Source organism: Hevea brasiliensis, chromosome 14 (assembly GCF_030052815.1).
Source record: "Hevea brasiliensis isolate MT/VB/25A 57/8 chromosome 14, ASM3005281v1, whole genome shotgun sequence".
Lineage (NCBI taxonomy): Eukaryota > Viridiplantae > Streptophyta > Magnoliopsida > Malpighiales > Euphorbiaceae > Hevea > Hevea brasiliensis.
Genome location: NC_079506.1, coordinates 53824267 through 53847695, shown reverse-complemented (window position 1 = coordinate 53847695; position 23429 = coordinate 53824267). Strand labels below are relative to the sequence as shown.

Below are 23429 nucleotides of genomic sequence, written 5' to 3'. Positions count from 1 at the left end.
TTAATGGCATATTTTCCAGAGTTGAGTTCTAATAAGCTGCCTCAATATTTTAAAGGGTCTTCATTTATGCTTGGGAGAGCTTTGACCTCCATCTTTTGGGGGGTAGTAGCTGATCGCTATGGACGAAAACCTGTTATAATTATGGGGACCTTCACTGTGTTAGTAGTTTCTTCCTTCGTAAGGACTCTAAGTTTGCGTATCAAACATTAAGCTGGCATATTTTGGTTAAAAAAACCTCATGTTGACTCCTTTATGATTCTTTTGATTATTGGTTGGTATCAGAGTTATTTTCAACACTATCTTTGGCCTTAGCACAAATTTTTGGATGGCTATTAGTGCAAGGTTTCTGTTGGGGAGTTTGAATGGTTTGCTTGGACCTATAAAGGTAGCAGTTTGTACTTTATATGGTTTTTGATTTAACATAATTATGGACAAGTCATAACTGAAAGTGTTTTTTTTTTATTTTTTATTTTTGAATTTTGAATAATTTATATTTGCCCTTTTATTCTTTCAATGTGAGATCCCTAATACTTCCCTTTCAAGTGCAACCATATAGTTTAATCCAATATTGGCCCAATTATATAACCTTATGAGTGGCTAAAATTCACAACTCAATCTAGGCTCTGATACCATGCATGCTATGTACGAATTTTTTGTGTATATCTCTTGAGAAATAGTTATACACACACTTCGTGTCTTATTAAATAGGAATAATCCTATGATTGTGTTCCTAATTAGGAATATTTTGCAAATATATAAAGATTTAACTTCCCATAACATGGATCTTGTAGATGCTTTTTTTTTTTCCAATTTTATTATTTTCAAAGTTTCCAAATTTATGTATAACAGGCATATGCATGTGAAATTTTCCGGGACGAACACCAAGCCTTAGGATTGTCAACAGTAAGCTCTATTAGCCTATCCATGATATAAAGTTATTAAATTCATCGATGCCTTTGTACTGATAAGATATTATTCAATTTTAGGTGAGTACCTCATGGGGTATCGGATTGATCATTGGCCCAGCTCTAGGAGGTTTCCTTGCTCAGGTATTTCAATTAAGCTTTTTTGCTTGCCAGATATTGAAACTTCCCCTTATCTGGGCACATGAAACTGGCGAAATGTGTATTTCTAAATTTCTTTTATCCAAATACTATTGCTTTGCATTCTATGGATTTTGGTGCAATTATTCTAGATCATAGGTATGTGGGGGCAAGGATAATGTTTAAAAGTTCAACACATTCCATGATAGAATGCTAATATATGTTAATATTCTATGTATTTTGAAGCAAATAATGATTAATGAAATAATCTTGGAATGCCAAATTCTGGTGACGTGTTGCCATCAAGAAACACTTGATGTGCCAACCTTGAAATGCCTATAAAAAACCTGGTAACTGCAGTAAGAATATAAGCAATGCATATTCAGCTGCCAATGTTAAACAAAGGATGATTGTGAAGCCTTTATTATTGAAAGTGTTTAATTTTCATGGTTCATGTGACAATTTCATGAAAACATTCACTAGTCAATAATCTTTTCTTAGTGGTTTGCATCTCTCTTTTTCCCACCACCCTTTCTGCTTATTAACTTGTTATTCTAATGTATGTGGGCAAACTGGCACTTCAGCCAGCAGAGAAATATCCAAATCTCTTTCCCAAGGAATCTTTGTTTGGAAGGTTAGTGAACTTTAACTATTTATTTTTTGTTATTAGATGTAGCTTTCTGAATCTTTCATATTTATGTAAATATTCTATTATTATAATGGTATTTCTAAACATGAATTCGTAACGCAGGTTTCCATACTTCCTGCCTTGTTTCTGTATATCAGTTTTTGCATTGGGAGTCACTATTGCTTCTTGCTGGCTTCCGGTAAGTACATTAATCATTTACTGTTTATGATATTTCTGTTTTTATACTATTTCATAGAGATCTTTTATTCTACATTTTAAAGTATTTTTATGCATATAATTTAATTTAATCTCATATTTTTGTTTTTGGCCAGTGATTTTCAGAAGCAGGACTTGGTTAATAATAAAATCCTTTTTAAATTGTCAGGAAAATCTTAATATACCCTGTATTTTAACTATTTCTAGATGTATTTATGCCTTGAGAATGTAGTGGCTGCACAATTATCATTTCCCATTTGGCATCTTGACCAAGAATGCAATTTGACTATTTCTGTGCGCTAATTTTTACTCTTTCATGTGTTTGAGATTTCATTGAAAATAACAGTTTCCTTACTAGGGTATTAAATAGCAGAATCAGTCACAACATCTTGAGTGTCATGGCTTAGATGTTACTATATTTGCTGGTGCATCCATCATCATCATCATCACCATTATTATTATTATTATTATTATTATTATTATTATTATTATTATTATTATGAATGACTGAAATTAGTTTAACTGAAATGCAATAAATCAACGTTATCAAAGCCTAACACTTTGCTTGGATGGAGGGCTAAGAAGGGAGGAAAAGGTCAAGGGATGAGATATATCTCCTGTTTGGGAGTTTGGTGATGTTGCAAAAGAATGGATAAGAATGGATTAGTTATCCCTTCAAACTCCACTTTATTTTCCATCAAAATTAAGGGAATAAGAGTTATCTGTCCCTTAACATTAAATCCCTTAGTGCTTAGAGTCCTTTCCTATTTCTTGAATTTCCAAAAACGAGAAATTACTTAACCTTTCGTTTCATTTCTTTTCTCATCTCATGGATTAAAACATTATCCTTTCCTTTCCTATCCGACAGAAGCTTTCAAACATAGTGTAAAAGAATAATTTTATGACTTACTTGAAATAGCTGGTGGAAGTTGATTGATGTCCAAATCCAGCTCAAATATAGCGATAAATTGAGTTAAAATTGATTTAAGGGTTGCAATTGTTGAACAGAACAAGTTGCTCTTAAGCAGTTGAAAGTGAGTTTGAAGAGAGCTGGAAGAAGAATGGGTACCAACAAAAAAATTTCTGTTCCAGCTGTATTTTTTTATTGGTGTAATGGCTGTTATGGCCAATTCTTCCAATGGCTGCTTTGGGCCACTATTTCAGATTTCCCATCCCTTGTCAGAAAATTCTTTTTGCCAGGCCAAAATCCCATAATATAGCATCCAATATTCAAAATGCCGTTTGCTATGAATATTTTCCTGTTACCATCAACACCACTTTGTGGGATTTACCAATTATTTTCTGTGCATAAGTACTTTATGAAAAAGCACAATTGCAGATATGACTAAATTTTCAATCTTGTTTCCTACATTGGCTTCCATTAACAAGACCAAGTAGCATTCATCATGAACTGTGAATGAGTACTATGTGGAAAAATATAATTGCAGACATGATTAAATTGCCTTCTCTACTGAAAACTTGAGGTTGGCTACTTCTCATATGTCTTTTTGTACTCATGTTCTGAATATCTCAAACTGAATAATTTTGGTAGCTCTGTTCTTGCCATATAATGAGGTTTGCTTTATTTTTATTAATATTCATGATTCAGCATTCAGGAACCTAAATTGTATTACTTGACAGCATCCCTACAGGCATTATAGATACTGTACCTTCTAGTACCTTCCTCTGACAGAATGGGGAAAAAGACGTTTCCTTTATTTCAGGTCATCCTTGATGTTGAATCTTACAACACGAATTATTCATTTTAAATAGTACAGTATCATTTAACTCTCGACTAACTTGACAATAGAGCCACAGTACATGTAGATCTTATTTTTCTAAGAGCCTCTTTCCTTTATATGTTTCTTTGGTTTTCTTTATCACCCTTTTAAGTTATTTTCATTCTCCTGATGTCTCTTTTGAAATTTAACGTGTTAACTTATTGTTAATATCAGCAATAAATTGGGCTGATAAATTGTATTCTGAAAATAGATCCGTAGATCTCTAGGATCATAATTTGAGTTGAAATTTATTAGTATCACCTGGGAATGTGGAAGGTATAATAAAAATGGAATACTGTGATCTTCATACTTCCTCGACACATATATGTATGTTATATTTATGCATTTCATGTACCTGTGGATGTATATACCTTTTGATGATGATTTTGTAAATTTTATCGCTGGTTGGCAGCTTTTGTACTGCAATCTTCCGTGCATAATATTTGGTTTTCACAGGAAACATTGCATATGCATAATGAAAACAGATTTTTGAGTGATAACTCATTTGCTGCTATGGAAACTGCATCTAGTGGGTCTGACGGAATTGAAAGCAGACCAGGCAGTGAAAGAAGCAAACGAGCTTCTGGAGAAAGCCTTATAAGGAATTGGCCTTTAATGTCATCTATCATTGTTTATTGCGTCTTCTCTCTTCATGATATGGCTTACACAGAGGTATTTCTAAAGCCTAATTTTGCTTTTATCATGTAATATTTTCTTGAGTTAGCTTGTGGATTCTAATATGGTTACATTAATATTGTCCTTGTAGAATATCCCTACTTTTGGCTCGTTACTGATCATGTATTTGGTCCATGTGCATTAAATAATTGTATATGCAATATGCTAGCTCTGCTTGAAGCTTGTTGGCATCTTCCCTTACAAAGTTCCCAGTTCAGGAGCGTTGCTAACACATTAAAGCTTGTTGGTGTACAATGTACATATTGTTTGTAATCGAAGAAAAGTTTAATGTTAAAGCACACTAGTAGGACTTGGCTGTTTCCAAATGGCTTTTATTTGGAGGAGCTTCAACACCTTTTGAAGAAACAACAAAGCTCCAATTTACAGTTCTTGAAATCTTGAAGGATTCCTCCTCCAAGAAATGGAGCGATGCTTCTCTTAATGCAAGACTCTCATGACCTATAAATGGAGATATGTTCTCCTAGGTCTAGACATGTTCTCCTAGGTCTTGTTATCCTGCTTTATAGGAAGATATCATCAATTAAACAATAAAGAAATGACTATTAATAGGCTAAAATACTTGGTAATGATCTAGGAGCTTGGGATTTTTTTAAAAGCCTACGTTAGTATAGGAATGTGTAAGTATAAGTTGATGTAAATCCCTATCATCAAGGAATCCCTTGATTATTGAAATTGTGTTGTTTCCCTAATAGGGACTCTGTAATGGTATATGTATACGATCATAGCCTGAGAGAAATTATCAAGCTAATTATTCAACATCTCTTCTTCTTCTTCTTTTTCTTCTTCTTCTTCTCATAGTATCAGGGCCATTAGAAAGGGTCAGATTTCTCTCCTCCCATTATTTCTCTTCTCTGTTCCTATTGAAAAATGGCATTGTTGTAGCTGGTTGGCCTATTTCCAAAAGGAGGTGGATTACACCACCTATCTAGAAAGATTTAACGATTGCCAGCAAGTTAACCCTTTGAATCCTGGCACTAGCAAGTCCTCCAATTGCCATCATGCACCACTACAGTGCTTCTGGTGCCACCATACGTGCCGGTACGTGAGCATGTTTTTGGTGACCTTCTTGCCAGATTTAACTCCGGCACATCGTCTTGTTCTGGGGACTCTCCTTAGCTATAGTCTTGGCCTCAGATCTTCTTCCTTGCTTACACCATTGAAGAATATAAGCTATTGCTTCTTTTTCTTTAAATTTGTCTTTGTTTCATAGCCAATAAAAAAATAAAAAAAAAGAAGAAAGAAATGTTTCAAAAAGGTGTTGCTTCACCGTATTTTGTTACATTGACCGGAATTGATTATGATGAATATCTGTAGTACCAAGTAGCAAAACAACAAAAATCATCCTTATCTTTGGCCTCTGCTATCCAACATGGTAATTCATCTGCTTACTTCAAACAATCTTCATCTAATGAGTCATGGATTCTTGACTCTACAGCCTTATCTCTCGTAACCAAACTCTTCTCTAGTCTTGATTCTTCAACTCTCTTTTGATGTTACCCTAGCTAATCGAAAAAATTGTAGCTAAAGGAATTTATAAGTCTCCCTCTTTTCCTTCCTTACCTTTAAATTCAGTTTTATTTGCACCCAAATGTCTATATAATTTGATATTGTTTGCTGGTTTTGCAACCACTGCAAGTGCACGGATCGCTAACAAGTAATAAAGTGATGAGTAGAGTATCGTTCCCACGAGGACCGTGTTGAGTACCAAACTATAGTGATTTTAATTATCTAGACAATCGAATTGTAGAGAATTATTAATTATATCTAAATTAAAAGAAATAAAATCTAAATAATTAACTAAACTAAAATACCAATGGACGGGAACATTCTAGAGCTAGGGGTTCACAGTTCAATCAATTATAGAATCAATCTAATTCATTCAATAATTGGGAGATTATTACTTTGATGAAAATTAATCCTAAGTTATCTTAAGTCCTCTCTCAAGGCACTCAAGGTGTATTTTAATTAACCTAAACCCTACTTTCGTGGTGATTAAATTAATTAAAACCCATTAAGATCTTTGATTAATTTTGGAACTCCATAAAGGTCATTTTCCTAGGTTCAAAATCTCGATTTTCTAATATTAATCTTCACCTTTTAGTCATTCAATTAATATCTGTAATCAATACTAAGTGGGTACCAACACATAGCATGCATTAAGATCACAAGAGATTGAATCAAAGAATAAAATACCCAATATATTAAATAAAATCAAACCAGATCCATAATGAAATTGAGTGCTACACCCTAACCCTAGAATAAAGAACCTACTCACCCATGGTGAGCTTTACAATCAAGTTTATAAAAAGATAAAGAGAAGACATAAGAAGAAAATAGAGTGAAAGAACCCAAAAAGGAGAGTTGCAGCCTTAGACTTTTGGAACTTCAGCTGAAAATCCCTTCTAGCAATCTTACAGATCTTGTTTCTCCCTTGCCTTCCTTGAGGTTGATGTGCTTCCTTGAATGTAAATCGGCTCTTCAATGTTAATTCTCCTCTTTGGATCTAAATTGTGACACCCCTTACCCGTCTACAGTGTAGCCGAGCAAGTAATGCCACTCCGTGTGCCGGAGCACCAATTCATGTTTCTATTACAATTTATCCCTTTTAATTCATTTATTTTCAATTTTTGATAAATCTGAATTTTTCCGCAATTTTTATAGAAAATCCGGCAGAGTGCCAGTTATAAATTGGAAAAACAGTTCTTCTGAACCTGTTTAAAAACACTTCCAATAAAATTTCCAAATCCAAACTCCATTATACACACATATCTCAACATCTCAATACTATTTTCAAAACTTTTCTGTTCACTTCGTCACTAGAAGCTCATTCATAAATATTTCTCAACATTTCATTTATCAACATACATTATACAGAAAATTTCTAAACATGAAACTTCATATATTTACATTATTACATAATTACAAGAGTTTATGGTTACAATCCAAAACTAATACAAAATGCAAAATACAAAATGCTACCCAAAATCCTAATGTCCTACCATATGCAGTGCAGATGTGAGGTGACTCTATACCCCGGATGCAGATTTAAAAGCTCACCCGGTCTGATGTCTGCTGGGCTCCCCAGCTAGGTGTCCAGTACCTGCGCGTGGCAAAAGCGACGCGCTAAGCAATTCTGCTTAGTGGTGACAATATAAAATAAAATAAAATATAATAAAAATTAGTATGCAGAATGTATGTTTACATTTTTTAGTAGACTTAATTTCTGATATTATTTGCAGTGTTATTCAATTAAAATTTGGTAAGGTTTATTATCATTGCCCGAGTAAACCATACTAGTTGACTGGAGTGGATAAACGGGTAAACCGGCACTGGGTACTAAGTACCTCGGACCATCACACCATCGGTCACATTGTGTCTCCCGGTGTGCAACAGAATAGCTAATAAGCTGTAATAACATTAGGCACAAGGCCAAGTCTCAACACAATGTCAGAATGGCTAAAAGCCATGAAATCACAGAATGGCATAATGCCATGTGCAGTACTGCTAACAGAACCCTATTGGTATGCCAACCTATCCAAACCAATCTTGCTAGGTACACTAGGGCATTTTACACTTTTAAGTTTCACATTTTTTTGAAATTTAAGTTTTACATTTTTTTGAAATTTAAGTTTTAGTGTTACTATTCCATTCATTAGTCAACAAAAATATTGACTTTTGCATAGGCAATAGGTACATTGGTTTTAATACTCCCAACATACCACATTTTGCATTTTAAACTTGTTGGTATTGGTTGCCAATACCATTTCTAAGCTTAATGTTAATTGGACAAAATTTTCAGTTTTCATGCTTTGTCTTTACTGTTCCATTAGCCATTTTTGCAGTGGGAGTTTGGTAAAATGATCAACATGAAAGTTGTTCCTTATTTTGTCTAGTTGCATTTCCTTTTTTGAATCACTCCATTTGGAGTTTTGTAACTCAAGTTATGGCCCAAAAACCACAACTGGCCGGATTGAAAGTTTTCCAGAATTTCTGGACTGACCAAATCTACAGTGTTAGGAACAGTGACTGCAACTCACTTTTTGAATATGCTCTGGTCATAATTTGGGTTAGGTTTCTTCATGAAAGCTGTATATCTATATCTCAACTTGTTGCTGGTAAAATTTCAGGTCAATTGGACCTTTCTACACTGAGTTATGGCCAAATGACCAAACACTGTTCATTTGGTCATTTTGCCCAGGCAGAATACAGGTCACCCGGATTAGGGCAAACTTTTGGTCAACTTGGTTTGGTTTTCTGGGCATGGTTTCTTCACCAAAGTTGTGCCATTATGTGTCTAGTTTCATGTACAATTGGCCTTGCACCAATTGAACCTCTACAATTCAAGTTATTGCTGCCCAAACCTGCTGAACTCATGCCCATACCTGCAGGTCACCAAGGGCAGCGCCACCAAACCCAAATCCCACTACACAATTCACTTCATTTTTGATTCAAACCAAACCAAATGGTCACTAATTGACCATTAAAATCTACTTCCATCATCACATGGCCAAAGTCTCATTTTTCTACCCCAAACCCTAACTCAACATTACAAAACCATACATTATCATTGCATTTCATTACTTCACTTACAAGATGCATATTATGGGCAGCCATACTACCCTTTTAACTTCATTAAAATCATCACAATCTTGCCCTAACCAAGGCTGCCGAAAATCATGGGTTGACATACAAATGGTAATCAACAAATTTTCTTTATAATTTGCACTCATACATAGTCCTTAACATGAATTTAAGGTGAAAACTAAAGTTAGGTCACTAACCTCAATGGAGTGAAGTTTCCCCACTTGCTAGGGTTCTTGTTTTCCTTTTCTTTTTGCTCCCAAAATACTCACCAAGTTGCAAGAACACTTTTTTGTGTTGCTAGGTTAGGGTTTGGTTGGGTAGAAGTTGGGGAAAATCAAGCTTTAAAAGCTTGAAAATGGTGGCTATGGTGGGTATGTCACGGCAAGGAAGAAGAAGATAAGAGAGTTCTGATTTTTCTTTTGTTTTCCAGCCCATTTGGTCTCTTTTAAACAAGTTTATGCCATGTGTCCACATTGGGTTGGTTGGGAGAATCTTAATGACATCACTATGATGTCATAATGCCATTTTCTTTCATTTTCTCTCAATTTCTTGTCTAATTAATTTCAATTAAATTTTTAACAACATTTAGTCATATTTTATGTTATATAAATTATTTATTTAACTGGACAAGTTGGCCAAAAATCATCTCTGAAGACGAAATGACCAAAATGCCCTCCGTTTGGCTTAACGAGTCAAAATTGTTTGTACCGATAGAAAAAATTTTCTAAGAGTTTTCTTGGCATTCTAATGCCATAAAAACCTCAATGACCCTTCTCTGGAGTCCCAATAATTATTTTATAATTTTTTCCCCGGGTCTAGGGCTCCTAGTTGCGAGAACCGCAACTTCTCACTAGGTTACCCATCGCTAGGGCACCGGCTCATTTAACTTAGTTGTATTTTATTTCTAAAATTTTTCCTAAATTTTTCTTATTAATTTTTGAGTTAATTATGATTCTTCACTTTAGTTTAAATATTTTTCCGGACGTTCTAGCTGTTCGGACCGACATTGGTCACCGGAACAGTAGACTGTACGGACTAGCTAAAGTGAGGATGTTACATAAATTCTCTCTTCCCCCTCAATTCTTGACTTGTTCTATTTATATCTGGTGTAAAAACCTTCAGAGTCTTAGAAGCATTAGGAGTCCATTCGGGTCGAGTTGGAGCAAAGAAAGGTCGCATCAGAATTGCTGTCAGGGGACTTTACACGGACCGTGTAGTGATACACGCCTCGTGTAAATTTCTGCCACTTCATTTTTCACGTTTTCTTCAGTCCAGAGAGTTACACGGGGCAGGTTAAACGGCCCGTGTACTGCTTCTGACCTTGTATTCTTCACGTTTTGACCTCCAGATCTCTTCCAAACTCATCTTTGATTCTAGAACCACATAAAAACACCTGATAAAATATAAAAATCAATGAATTGAGTCGGATTAACTTGCTTTCTAAAATAATAATGAAAACATATAAAAATAAATATAAAAGAATACTAAATGCTAACAAAATGTAATGGATGTTAACCTTAAATGTCTATATAATTTGATGCAATCAAATACTCCCAAACTCAAACCTTTGCTTGTCCTCAAGCAAAATAAAACTTTATAAAAACTCATTGGGGTACTTAGAAACATAACAAAAAAAACTTAACTTGCACATAATTAGACACTTTTCAACCTTCATACCAATTCTCACTTTCAAGGCATAAGGACCTCAACAGTTACCCGCTATAACCTCACCCCCTTCATGGTGTTTTAACTAATTATTTCTCTATACAAGGCCATTAATAAGTCACAAATAACCTGTTTTATCGGGATAAACTTAAGAAATACTTACTTCCTCAAGTTGCCTCTATTGAGGATGATTGTGGTAAGTTTGATTTAATTCCAACTCATAGACATATTTCAATTTTCTATCTCTACTAATGTAGCAAACACTTTTCAAAAGGTCTTTAAAAGGGTTGTAATGGGGCTAAAAGGATAATGACTTAGTTGCCAATGAAAGGTTTTTAGGGAATACAACTATGAGGATAGCATGTATGTATAAAATACCAAGTATACTAAGTTTATTCTATTGATTTTGTATGGAGAATAGGGACTTTTGGTTTTTATAGTGCCAAGCATGCTTTTATGATACTTATCTTGGGACTTCTTTTTCTTCTTCCCTTTTTATTTTATTTTATTTTATTTTATTTATGTCCCTTCTGTCCTCTTCCCCAAACTCATTCCTTTTGCTGGGTTGAAAACGCAAATTTTTCTTTTATTTCAATTGCACACTTGCACTCTTTCTTGAGTTCTACATCCTCTCTCCATTTTTTTTTTTACACTTAATATACTTTTTACTTATGCATTTAGCTTCTTCAAAAGGGTAGGGTAGGTGTTTAGGCTAGAGACTAAGTAAATAATATGGGTAAGTAATATTTTCTAAGGGGGTAAATATAGGTTTCAAGTTGGCTGCAAATGATATATATTTTAATTAGGGGTGGCTAAGGCTTAGTGAGGCTATATATCAAAGAATGCCTTAATCATCTCTTCATCAAGCATATGCTTGGATTTCTCTTCAATAGGTCCAAGAGACATGTTCTAGAGCTGGTGAGGCATTTTTAGGTTTGCTTGTATTTCAAAAGTTTTCTTCTAATTTTACAAGTTCAATGTGACAGATTAATAGCTATGAAGGGGTTTAACTAGTTTAACTCCACTTAGGTGATTTAGCTTTTTACAAACAACATATTGCCCATCTAGTTACCTTCATTCCTCTTTCCCAGAGAGTCTAATCATTAGCTCATCAAGGTTTTAGTTATAATTCTAAGTTAAAAGCCTTTTCAAAAAGTTCAAAATTTGCAAAAATTTTCTAGATTTTTGATACACAAATATAATATAAACATAATAAGGTGATGAAATGCAATAGATGAATGCAATGCATGAAATGCACCCCCAAACTCAAATTTGACATTGTCCTCAATGTCATCAAGATATCACAATCAAGTCTAGAGCAATATCATAAATGTAATAATAAGGAAAAGCTAATGGATACAGAATACTCCCCCTTGAAGTCTGTCTTCCCTTGAAAATTTGTGAGTTTGATCTCCATTGCTCCTTTCAAGTGCTTCTTGAACCTACAAAGTGAACAAACATTGAAATCAAGTTTGGGAGGGTGATAAAATGAAAGAAATAGACAAATACAACTCAACTCAACTCAACTAAGCCTTTATCCCAAAAATTTGGGGTCGGCTATATGGATTCGCTTTTTCCACTCTGAACGATTTTGGGTTAAATCCTCAGAAATGTGTAATGCTTCTAAGTCATGCTGTAATACTCTCCTCCAAGTCAATTTAGGTCTACCCCTTTTTTTCTTTCTATCCTCTAGCCTAATGTGCTCTACTTGTCTAACTGGAGCCTCCGTATGTCTACGCTTCACATGACCAAACCACCTCAATCTCCCTTCTCTCAACTTATCTTCAATTGGCACCACTCCTACCTTTTCTCTAATACTTTCATTACGGACTTTATCTAGTCTAGTATGGCCACTCATCCACCTTAACATTCTCATCTCTGCAACTCTTATCTTAGATGCGTAGGACTCTTTCAGTGCCCAACACTCACTACCATATAGCATAGCCGGTCGTATGGCTGTACGGTAAAATTTTAAAGAAATAGACAAATGCAAAGATTAAATTTAAAACTTGGGTTGCCTCCCAAGAAGCGCTAATTTAAGGTCATTAGCTTGGGCCCCTTTTAGAATTACTGATCAAAAAGCGGTTTTCGCCCATAGTAGTTGTCATGTAACACCACATATGGGCTTGATTTGTGGTACCCTCAAGATTGGCAAGATTTGGAATAAGATTGCACATAGCACGAACAACACATGGTTTAGAGTTATATGCTTGGGAAGAGGACTGTTTTAGCTCATGGAGGATATATGATGATGTAGGAGGTGTCCATGATAGAAAAGGGTCTTCTGGTGGTGTATGTGTAAACATTGTTAATGAGCTCAAGTTGATAGTCTTGTCAATTTCATCTACCACCTTTACCTCTAATCTATTTTCATGTAAACACTTTTCTAATGACCCTCCAACAATAAAGGAGTTGTTTTCTTCAACTTTAGGTATAATTTCTTCTTCAAGTAACTCCTGCTCTTGTGATAACTCTATTGGTAAGTCATCTTCAAAGGAATTTTGTTCTTCAGGCTCAACTTCTTCTATAGGTTCAAATTCCTATGAAGCTTCTTCATTCTCCCAACTTTGTTCATTTGTTTCCTCCTCATAGAGTGATAGCTCATTGTTCATCCTAAGGTTGTCAAAATTTTCCAATGGAGCTATTGCCTCTTCAAGTCCCACTCCCTTCTCTAATTGTAGCTCAAATGGTTGGTGTGAAATATTATGTTGATAGATGTCTAGAGGGTATTGGTGACTCCAACCCTGCAGTAAAGGATCACAATGCCAATGGTAATCAAAATCTGCTATGTCATTCAACAAGTGAATGGCATCCTCATAGTTTTTTTGAAGAACATGATCACCGGTAGCCCAAGCTCCATAATCTACCCAATTCCTTGTCACTTCATCCAGACCATTATAGAAATTGAGAGTGAGTTCATAATTTGAAAGGCTATGATTGGCAAATTGCTCTACCAATTCATTGAATCTTCTCCAAGCATTATAAAATGGTTCATTGTGTTGTTGAATAAAACTTGTGAAGACTTGTTGATGAAACATTTCAATGTACCTTGTTTGCTGGTTTTGCAACTATCACAAGTGCACGGATCGCTAACAAGTAATAAAGTAATGAGTAGAGTATCGTTCCCACTAGGACCGTGTTGAGTACCAAACTATAGTGATTTTAATTATCTAGACGATCGAATTGTAGAGAATTAATAATTATATCTAAATTAAAAGAAATAAAATCTAAATAATTAACTAAACTAAAATACCAATGGACGGGAACATTCTAGAGCTAGGGGTTCACAGTTCAATCAATTATAGAATCAATCTAATTCATTCAATAATTGGGAGATTATTACTTTGATGGAAATTAATCCTAAGTTATCTTAAGTCCTCTCTCAAGGCACTCAAGGTGTATTTTAATTAACCTAAACCCTACTTTTGTGGTGATTAAATTAATTAAAACTCATTAAGATCTTTGATTAATTTTGAAACTCCACAAAGGTCATTAGCCTATCTTTAGGTCAGATTTCCTAGGTTCAAAATCTCGATTTTCTAATTTTAATCTTCACCTTTCAGTCATTCAATTAATATCTGTAATCATTAGTAAGTGGGTACCAACACATAGCATGCATTAAGATCACAAGAGATTGAATAAAAAAATAAAATACCCAATGTATCAAACAAAATCAAATCAGATCCATAATAAAATTGAGTGCTACACTCTAACCCTAGAATAAAGAACCTACTCACCCATGGTGAGCTTTACAATCAAGTTTATAAAAAGATAAAGAGAAGACATGAGAAAAAAATAGAGTGAAAGAACCCAAAAGGAGAGTTGCAGCCTTGGACTTTTGGAACTTTAGCTGAAAATCCCTTCTAGCAATCTTGTACATCTTGTTTCTCCCTTGCCTCCCTTGAGTTTGGCTCCACAAAGGTCTTGTTTCTCTCTTGCCTCTCCTTGAATGTAAATTGGCTCTTGAATGTTAATTCTCCTCTTTGGATGTAAATTCTCTCTTCCCCCTCAATTCTTGACTTGTTCTATTTATATCTGGTGTAAAAACCCTAATTTCAGAGTCCTAGAAGCATTAGGAGTCAATCCGGGTCGAGTTGGAGCAAAGAAAAGTCGCATCAGAATTGCTGTCAGGGAACTTTACACGGGCCATGTAGTGATACACGCCCCGTGTAAATTTCTGCCACTTCATTTTTCACGTTTTCTTTAGTCCAGAGAGTTATACAGGGTCCAGGAAGTTACACGGGATAGGTTACACGGCCCGTGTACTGCTTCTGGCCCTGTATTATTCACGTTTTGACCTCCAAATCTCTTCCAAACTCATCTTTGATTCTAGAACCACATAAAAACACCTGATAAAATATAAAAATCAATGAATTGAGTCAGATTAACATGCTTTCTAAAATAATAATGAAAACATATAAAAATAAACATAAAAGAATACTAAATGCTAACAAAATGCAATGGATGTTAACCTTAAATGTCTATATAATTTGATGCAATCAGATATCCATTAGCAAATTAACCAAACACCTAAATTGTTCCGTAATTTTCTTTGCCGATTCTGTTCTTATGCAAAACTGGGTACGAGAAAGATGATTGGTGTAGGTTGTGAGTTACAGGAATTGTATCATCTCTCCAACTCTAAGTCACCAATTGCCCTTGTTTCTGATGCCACTCTTGATCTTCTTCATAGTCGTTTGGGGTATCCAAACATCTCCAAACTCCAGAAATTGGTTCCTTCTCTTTCTCACTTATTGTCTTTAAATTGTGAATCTTGTCAACTTGGCAAATAAACTCATTTTTCTTTTCTCAAATGAATTAATGATAGGGCTTCATCCATGTTTGACATTGTTCATTATGATATTGGGGTCCTAGTCAACTCATTTCAACTTTGGGTTTTCATTATTTTGTTACCTTTATTGATGATTATTCTCATTATACTTGGTTATTTTTAATGAAGAACCATTATGAATTATTTTCTATCTTTCAAAAATTTTGTACTGATATACTTACTCAATTTGGTGTCTTTGTTAAAGTGTTACGAAATGATTATGCAAAAGAATATTTTTCTCGTCCTTTTCAAACATTTATGTCTTCTTAAGAAATCATCCATCAATCCTCTTCCACCCATACTCCTCAAGAAAATGGAGTAGTTGAGGGTAAGAACAAACATCTAATTGAAATAGCCCATACTTTGTCTATTCACTATCATTTACCTCTGCGTGTTTAGGGGATTTCCTTTATGCCTGCTATTTGATTAATCGTATGCCTTCTTCTGTTTTGCAGCATAAAAGTCCTCATTCAATTCTCTATCTAGATTGAAACCCATTTGATTTGCTCTTCCGCTACATGTATTTGGTTGTACTGGTTTCGTTCATAATCTCACCCCAGGAAAAGACTAACTTCAACAAAAATTCATTCAATGTTTTTCCTAGGATACTCTCATCTCCAAAAAGGCTAAAAATGTTATGATCCAGCTACCAATAGCCAATTTGTTTTAGCAAATGTAACCTTTTTCGAGACTTCTCCACGTTTTTCACCAAATACAGTTAATCAAATTTCCATCTTCACTGCTCTTTCGTTCCTATTCTTTCTTACCAAAAGGCTTCTCCTCCATTTCAGGTTTACTCAAGATGACCTCAAAAAAATTCTCCACCTACTAACCCAATTGATGTTTCTTCTCATGATACAGGTCCACAAATTGTTCTTAGTGACTTAATGCCTGCTCCAACATTATCTGCTGCGTTGGTTGAGCACTTAACAGATGATGCTAGCCTTCCCATTGCCTTTCAAAAAGGAACTCGATCCTCTTGAAATCCTCATCTTATTTATAACTTCTTGAGTTATCACCATTTGTCGCCTTCATATCATGCTTATGTTACCAATTTATCCACTATCCCAATGCCTAAGACTGTGAAATGACTGCTCTTCATGACAATGGTACTTGGTAGATAGTTCCCTTACCACATGGCAAAACTACTATTGTATATCGCTAGGTGTTAACATTTAAGGTTGGGTTGGATGGGAAAATTGATCATCTTAAAGCTTAACTGGTTACCAAAGGCTATATTCAGATATTTGACCTTGACTATGGTGACAATTTTGCTCTTGTGCTTCTATTTGCCTTCTTATCTCTATGGCAGTCATGTTTTGTTGGCCTCTTCATCAGTTGGACATTAAAAATGCCTTCTTACATGGCAAACATGCTGAAAAAGTATGTATGGAGCAACCATCAGGGTTTGTTGCTTGTGGGGAGTCTGGATTGGTGTGTTGACTACAGTCTTCTCTTTATGATATGAAACAATCCCCAAGAGCATGGTTTGGTCAGTTTAGTACTGTTGTTCAACAATTTTGGATGCATCGAGATGCAGCGGACCATTCAGTTTTCTACCGATATTCTTATCATTACAAGTGTATTTATTTGATAGTTTATGTTGATGATATTGTCATAGCAAGTGATGATCATGAAGACATTGCCCAACTCAAACAGCATCTGACTAGTCATTTCCAAACCAAAGATTTGGAAAAGTTGAAATATTTCCTGGGCATTGAGGTTTCTCAATCTAGCAATGGTATTGTTATTCACAAAGGAAATATGTATTGGATATATTGAAAGAAATTAGCATGTTGGATTGCAAACCTATTGATACTTCCATGGACCCGAATGTTAAGCTTATTCTTGGATAAAGGGAGCTTCTAAAAGATCATGGTCAGTATTAAAGGCTTGTTACTAAGTTAAATTACCTCATAATCAAATGACCTGATATCTCTTTTGCAGTAAATATGGTTAGCCAGCTGTTACAAACTTCTTGTGATAATCACTGGAGTGCAATAGTTCGAATTATCAATTATATTAAAGGAGTCCAGGGCAGGTTCTGTTATATGAGGACAAGGGACATACATAGATTTTAGGGTATTTTTATGTAGACTGGGTAGGATGCCCTTCAGGCAAAAGGTCAACTTCAGAGTATTGCATTATAATTGGAGGGAATCTAATATCCTGAAAAAATAGAAGCAAGATGTGGTAACCAGGTCAAGTGCAGAAGCAGAATATCAAGCTATGGCGTTGATTACATGCCACCTTATATGGTTAAAACAACTTCTTCAGGAGTTAAAATGTGGAGGTGATGAACAAACAAAGTTGATTTGTACAATCAAACTGCACTATATATTGCTTCTAATCTTGTGTTTCATCAGAGGACGAAGCACATAGAGATAGATTGTCATTTTATTTGACAAAATATCAAGTCTGAATGTATTGCTACTAGTTTTATCAATTCAAATTATCAGTTAGCAGACATTCTCTCTAAATCTTTCTAAAGGACTAGAATTGAGTATATTTGTAACAAGCTAGGAGCATACAATATATACACTCCAACTTTAGGGGTATTGTTAGAATAGGAGTGTATAGGCTGATGTAAATTCGTATAATTGAGCAATTCCTTGAATACTGAAATTGTGTATTGCTTCCCTAATAGGGACTCGGTAATTGTATATGTATGCACTCATAGTGATGTTGAACAAAGAGGAATAAAAAACAAAACAAGGACTAATCCTTGGAAAAGAGAACTAATTCTCAACAATTTTATTAATCTCAATAATAATTATAAACTAAAGCTGCTGAATAATAGAAACTTAGCTCTATTTATAGAGCTTACAACTCTAATCAATTTAGGAATAGAAACCCTAATAAACTCTAATTAAGAATACTAAATAAGATAAATTAGGAAATAATCGAACAATAATAAAATTCCTAAATAATGAGAACTCTTTAAATTTCTTAATTTTATAATAATTAAAATTCCTAAGTAAAATTCCAAGCTTTCTATTTTGCATTACATGGCTTGGGAGAAATTATCAAGTTCTTCTTCTTATTCTTCTTCTCTATTTTCTCAATTTGGATGGCATGACTAGCTACTTAGATCATGGTTTTTACGTCTTCCATTATTCAAATGGATCGCATCACTAGCTACTTAGAGACCATGGTTTTTATGTCTTCCATTATTCAAATGGACCTGATACATATTTGATGGTACCATTTTGTAAATTGTTATTAGAATTAGCAGAACCAGCTAATCATATCTTATTAATTTATCATCAAAGCGGGAATAGGGAACCTATGATTGACTGTCAAGTAGTTGAGTCAACAACTGTTGCTAGCACTATTGCAATGACCCTACTAGTAGTAGTAGAGATATTGCTATGTAAACCACATTAGCCTAGTAGTTTCTCTTGTAAAATCTGTGCATTCATATACAGTCATATAAAATTTAAATACAATTGAGTGATTCCACATCAAATTTTATGAGAAAAATCAAATTTCACAACTAGTAGCTCCTTTCCCACCTTATCATTGCAAATACGTGCACCAATAATTGTCGCCACTCGCATCGTATCCACCGCAACCACAACACCAACATGACCATTATCTACTTGGTAAATCTTTAACATTCTTAGTGACATCATTAGTATAATGATCTCTAGCTTCCATCATCTTCATCATTATTACTCACTGGTATTAATCACTAGCTAGTATTATTTAAGAACTTCTTACAATCAAAACTAATTTTAATGTTGAAAACTTACCCACACAACACATGCATGAAAATTGGAATGAGAACAGAAGGAAAAACTACATCAGGAATTTTATGTGGTTTGGTGATGTACATGCGTCCTCTGAGAGCCAGATGTGTTTTTTTTCTCTATGAAAGATCAAATTATAAGCACCTATTTGTAGAGTTGCTACAGTTGTTTGTTTTTAATAAGTAGGAACAGGAAACTCCTAATTACAAAAATATCCCCCGTAATTAAAACCACTTTGGGCTATCTAAGGTGTATCTCTACGTCGACTCATAATGAAACCCCCCCCCCCCCCCCCCCCATATGCCTGGAGCTTCTAATGTTCAATAATTTTTTATGAAAATATGACTCGCAAAATTAACTTTTCTCCATTTTGTGAGAGTATACCAAAACAAATGCCAAGTATAGAAAAATAGTTTTAACTTCAAACTGCTCTAACTCTAACTTAAACTAAATACTTAAAGATTGTAATGTTGTGATGGAAGTGCTCACAACTTGGGTGAAGATCTCATTATAGTCAATCTCTTTCTTTTGAGAGTACCATTTTGCAACAAATCTTGCTTTCAATTTGTAGCCTTCCTTTTCTGATGCCCCATCTTTTTTGTATACCCGTTTGCTTTGTATTCAATTGCCCTCTTGATGTGCCTAAAAACACAACAAAGAATAAAGATCGTTTTGGTAGCTTAAAAAAACCAAGGCAATTCACATATGTTAGAAACTAAGGGCTATGAATATGAAACCCAAGAATTGAAAACAAGTAAATAAACAAAGGAATAAGACTAAGGAAGATAGAAATTTGGCTACAAAGAATATTTTTGATATTTTATAGTTTATAAGTGAAAACAAGAAAATAAAGGACAAACAAACACTTAACACAAACACAAATTTAGCTAGAACTTTTTGGTTTTTATATTTTGATAAAAGAAACAACGAACTAAAAGAACTAAAACAAAGAGTAACAAATAAAACATAAAAGATAGGTAAACTTGCAAGAAAGCTTTGATAAGTCGAAACACCACAAAGTCTCCATGCAAGGGTGGAAATTCAGGTCCTTTGATAAGTTTACACTCCAAGAAGAACTCCAATTACCCGTTTAGACACCACACACAAAGGTGATAAGTCTAGGTTAATTCGCCACAATCACAAGATTGATAAGAATTAGAATTTGGTAGTAACTTTACTGAAATTATATTGATGTTCTAAACTCCTTTCTAGTATAAAATAATGCCTATTTATAGGCAAGAGTCCAACAACTAAATAAGAAGAGATAACTATAAACTAATTAAGAAAAACAAGCTAAAACTAAATAGGAACTAAAGCTACTGCAAATCTGGAAATTAAATACTAAATAAGATGGAATTAGGAAGTTGAAAAGTCAAACTTCCTCTTTAATTTAAAGTTTTGTGGAATCTTCTTGATTTGGAAGGAGTTGACAAGTCAAACCAATTGGACTAGGATGTGGAGATTACGCAAGCCACCCACCTTGCTTCCTTTTAGCTTTTGCAGTTGGACTTTGGTCAATCCTAGTTGATTTAGTTTTACCTTCTTGCTTGGATGCCACTTTTGTTCCTTGATCAATTTGGGTTGACTTTACAACACTTTACAAGCCTTAGCAGCCCCATATGCCTGACTTGCATGCCCTATATGGATCCTCCACTTAGACTTGGTCTTCTTCACCCTAATTAGGCCCAATTTCACGAGTTCATTCCAGCCAACATGTGAATGCTTCATACTTGCACCATTGTCTCTCACCTTCCCATCACACTCCAAGATCCGATGCCTAGTGTCTGACTTGCCCCATGTTGTGGCACATCACCTCTTGTCTTTTGGAAGGTTAACTAACTCCCAAGTTTGATTTTTGTGGAGGGTCTAGAGACTCCACCTCTTCAACCATGGCTTGCATCCCCTTTTTGGATGGGAAACTACCGCCTGCAAAAAAAAAAATTAAAATAAAAAAATACAAGGCTCTCCAAAATTGGTTAATAAAGCAAACCAAGCTGTCCTCAAAACTGTACCTTTCAGGGACCTTTGGCGTGCATTTGGGTCTATCAATGGCAATATTGTAATAATGGGGCTGCTGTTGAACTGCCACATCTTCCTTTAGCTTTTGTTGTGCTGTATTTTTCTGTGAAATATGTGCCACAAACTTACCATAATAACACTTGCTTATGCTCAATAAATTTAGTAACCATAATATGGATGCTAAATGATGTTTTTGTGATTTATTAAATAACTAATTGAACTCCAATTGGAGGTTTCTGATTTAGATATTGCAATTAGAACTAAATTCATGTTCCTGTTGCAAGATGGAGCCTCTTTTTTTTTTTTTTAATTTTTGTTATTTCATATCTGATTGGATTTATGTGATACCTTGTGTATCTTCTGTAGATATTTTCATTATGGGCTGTCAGCCCAAGAAAGTTTGGGGGGCTGAGCTATTCAACTGAGGATATTGGGGCGGTTCTTGCCATCTCAGGTGTATAGTAGACCCTTAGATCGTAACATGTAATAATCTTATGCAGTTACCGTATCATCATCATCTTTGCTTTTTTCATTTTCTCTCTCTTTTATATATGTATTCTACTTTCTCAAAACAAGTGAGACACCTTTGAATTGAATATAAAGGGCCAGTTCTATACTGCAGTACATTTTTCTGAATGACATGTAGCCATATCAAAACCTCCTCTGAGGCTTTTTACTGGCCATGTCAGATGTCATTCAGTTTTCCTATCTTCAAGGCCATGTCTTTTTTTTTTGGTGCATTAGATTCAATTATTGATAGTAAATTTTGTTTTGGTAGTAACCACTGAAAGTAATAAACTAAAATGATTTTGGTGAATTGCTGTCTTTTATACATCTCCATACACCACTGTTCAGATATGGGTATTCGGTCGTTGCATATGTCTGCAACCTTATTAAATAACTATCTTGCATTTCCACACTTGCACATGTGCTGTAGTTGTTGGTTGGAGTTGTACTACTTTTTATTCAAGCTCCAACTCAATCCTGTTCATTAAACTTAAAAGCACATTGATGTTCATATGGAGTTGAATGTGATGTATTTAGTTTCTTATTGTCATAAAATGTTAAAATTGTTATTTCAAGATTTGTAACATGATTTTTTGGATACAAAGGTCCTTTTTATGGAGGAAAAAAAAAGTTTCCATATGACTTCATTTGTAAAAGTGACAATAGTGGTGTACTATTTGAGAATGCATGCATGGGTGAATTTTGACGCTTGCAGAAGAGAGAAAACTTCAGGACCTAAACTCAGTTAATTCCATTTTAAATTTTGTAAGTTAAGATGTTTCCTACATGGCACTATTTCAATGTCAAAATTATGCATACCAATAAAAGAAATGAAAAATGCTAATATACTCAACATTCATGCTTTTTGTTGATAATAATTGTATACTTCCAATTCCAAACACATGGATGAAAATCACTGACAAGTTTTTTGGCTGCTAGGTTTCAGCCTTCTTGTCTTTCAACTCTCTCTATATCCATACATGGAAAGGATTCTTGGACCTATAACAATATCTCGCTTATCTGGGGTAAGAACTCAATGCTCTCTAATCCATGTATGGTTTCTGTTGTCACCTATTTGTTTTGGCATAATTCTTCTTTTAATTTTGTATATGCAGGTTATATCTATACCATTGTTGGCAAGTTACCCTTTTATTGCCATGTTGTCAGGGTTCAGCCTTAGTCTTCTGTTAAATTGTGCATCTATCATGAAGAACGTTCTATCTGTAAGTGATCCTGACCTATCCTGACCTCCTCTAAAGTATGATCTTTTAATAAGAAATCCACACAATGCACATAATGTTGTTTATAGCAGTGAAGGAATAAGAATATTCATTATGGGATGGCAACATTGTTTGTAAGAGGAGAATCATATCCCTCAAAATGCTTGCCTGTCTGCCTTCTCTCTCCCTCTCTCATATGACCAGGTCCTTTACTTAGTTATCTTCTTCGTATAGATAATTGTCATTAATAAATTTTAACATGGACAATTTAGACTGAATATTTAAAAATGCTATATAGACTAACTGGAAAATGCTCCAAAATGCAGCTTTTAGGCGTTCTAATGACTAAAAACTGCTAATATGTTGTTTACTAATAAGGTGATCTAGCTGTTGGGCATCAAATAGCTATTGCATATTTTCCAACTGCTAAAACAAATACACCCTAAAAAACCTTAAACACCTATCTTGTTTGGCTGTTGTTCTGAAC

General features: G+C 34.6%; 1 protein-coding gene across 11 annotated transcripts in view; it reads left to right on the top strand.

Annotated features, from left to right (window-relative positions):
• Positions 1–23429, top strand: part of LOC110653434 (protein ZINC INDUCED FACILITATOR-LIKE 1) — a 52457-nt gene that overhangs the window by 4724 nt on the left and 24304 nt on the right. For all 11 annotated transcript variants that reach the window (XR_009143506.1, XR_009143507.1, XM_058135277.1 and 8 more), the window contains exons 6-15: positions 56–158; positions 283–385; positions 850–903; positions 987–1049; positions 1628–1677; positions 1795–1870; positions 4125–4340; positions 21582–21669; positions 22662–22747; positions 22838–22945. Coding sequence is in view for 9 of the 11 variants with exons in the window: in XM_058135277.1 (XP_057991260.1) it covers positions 56–158; positions 283–385; positions 850–903; positions 987–1049; positions 1628–1677; positions 1795–1870; positions 4125–4340; positions 21582–21669; positions 22662–22747; positions 22838–22945 (947 nt within the window). In the remaining 2 variants the exon portion in view is untranslated. The remainder of the gene's footprint in view (positions 1–55; positions 159–282; positions 386–849; positions 904–986; positions 1050–1627; positions 1678–1794; positions 1871–4124; positions 4341–21581; positions 21670–22661; positions 22748–22837; positions 22946–23429) is intronic.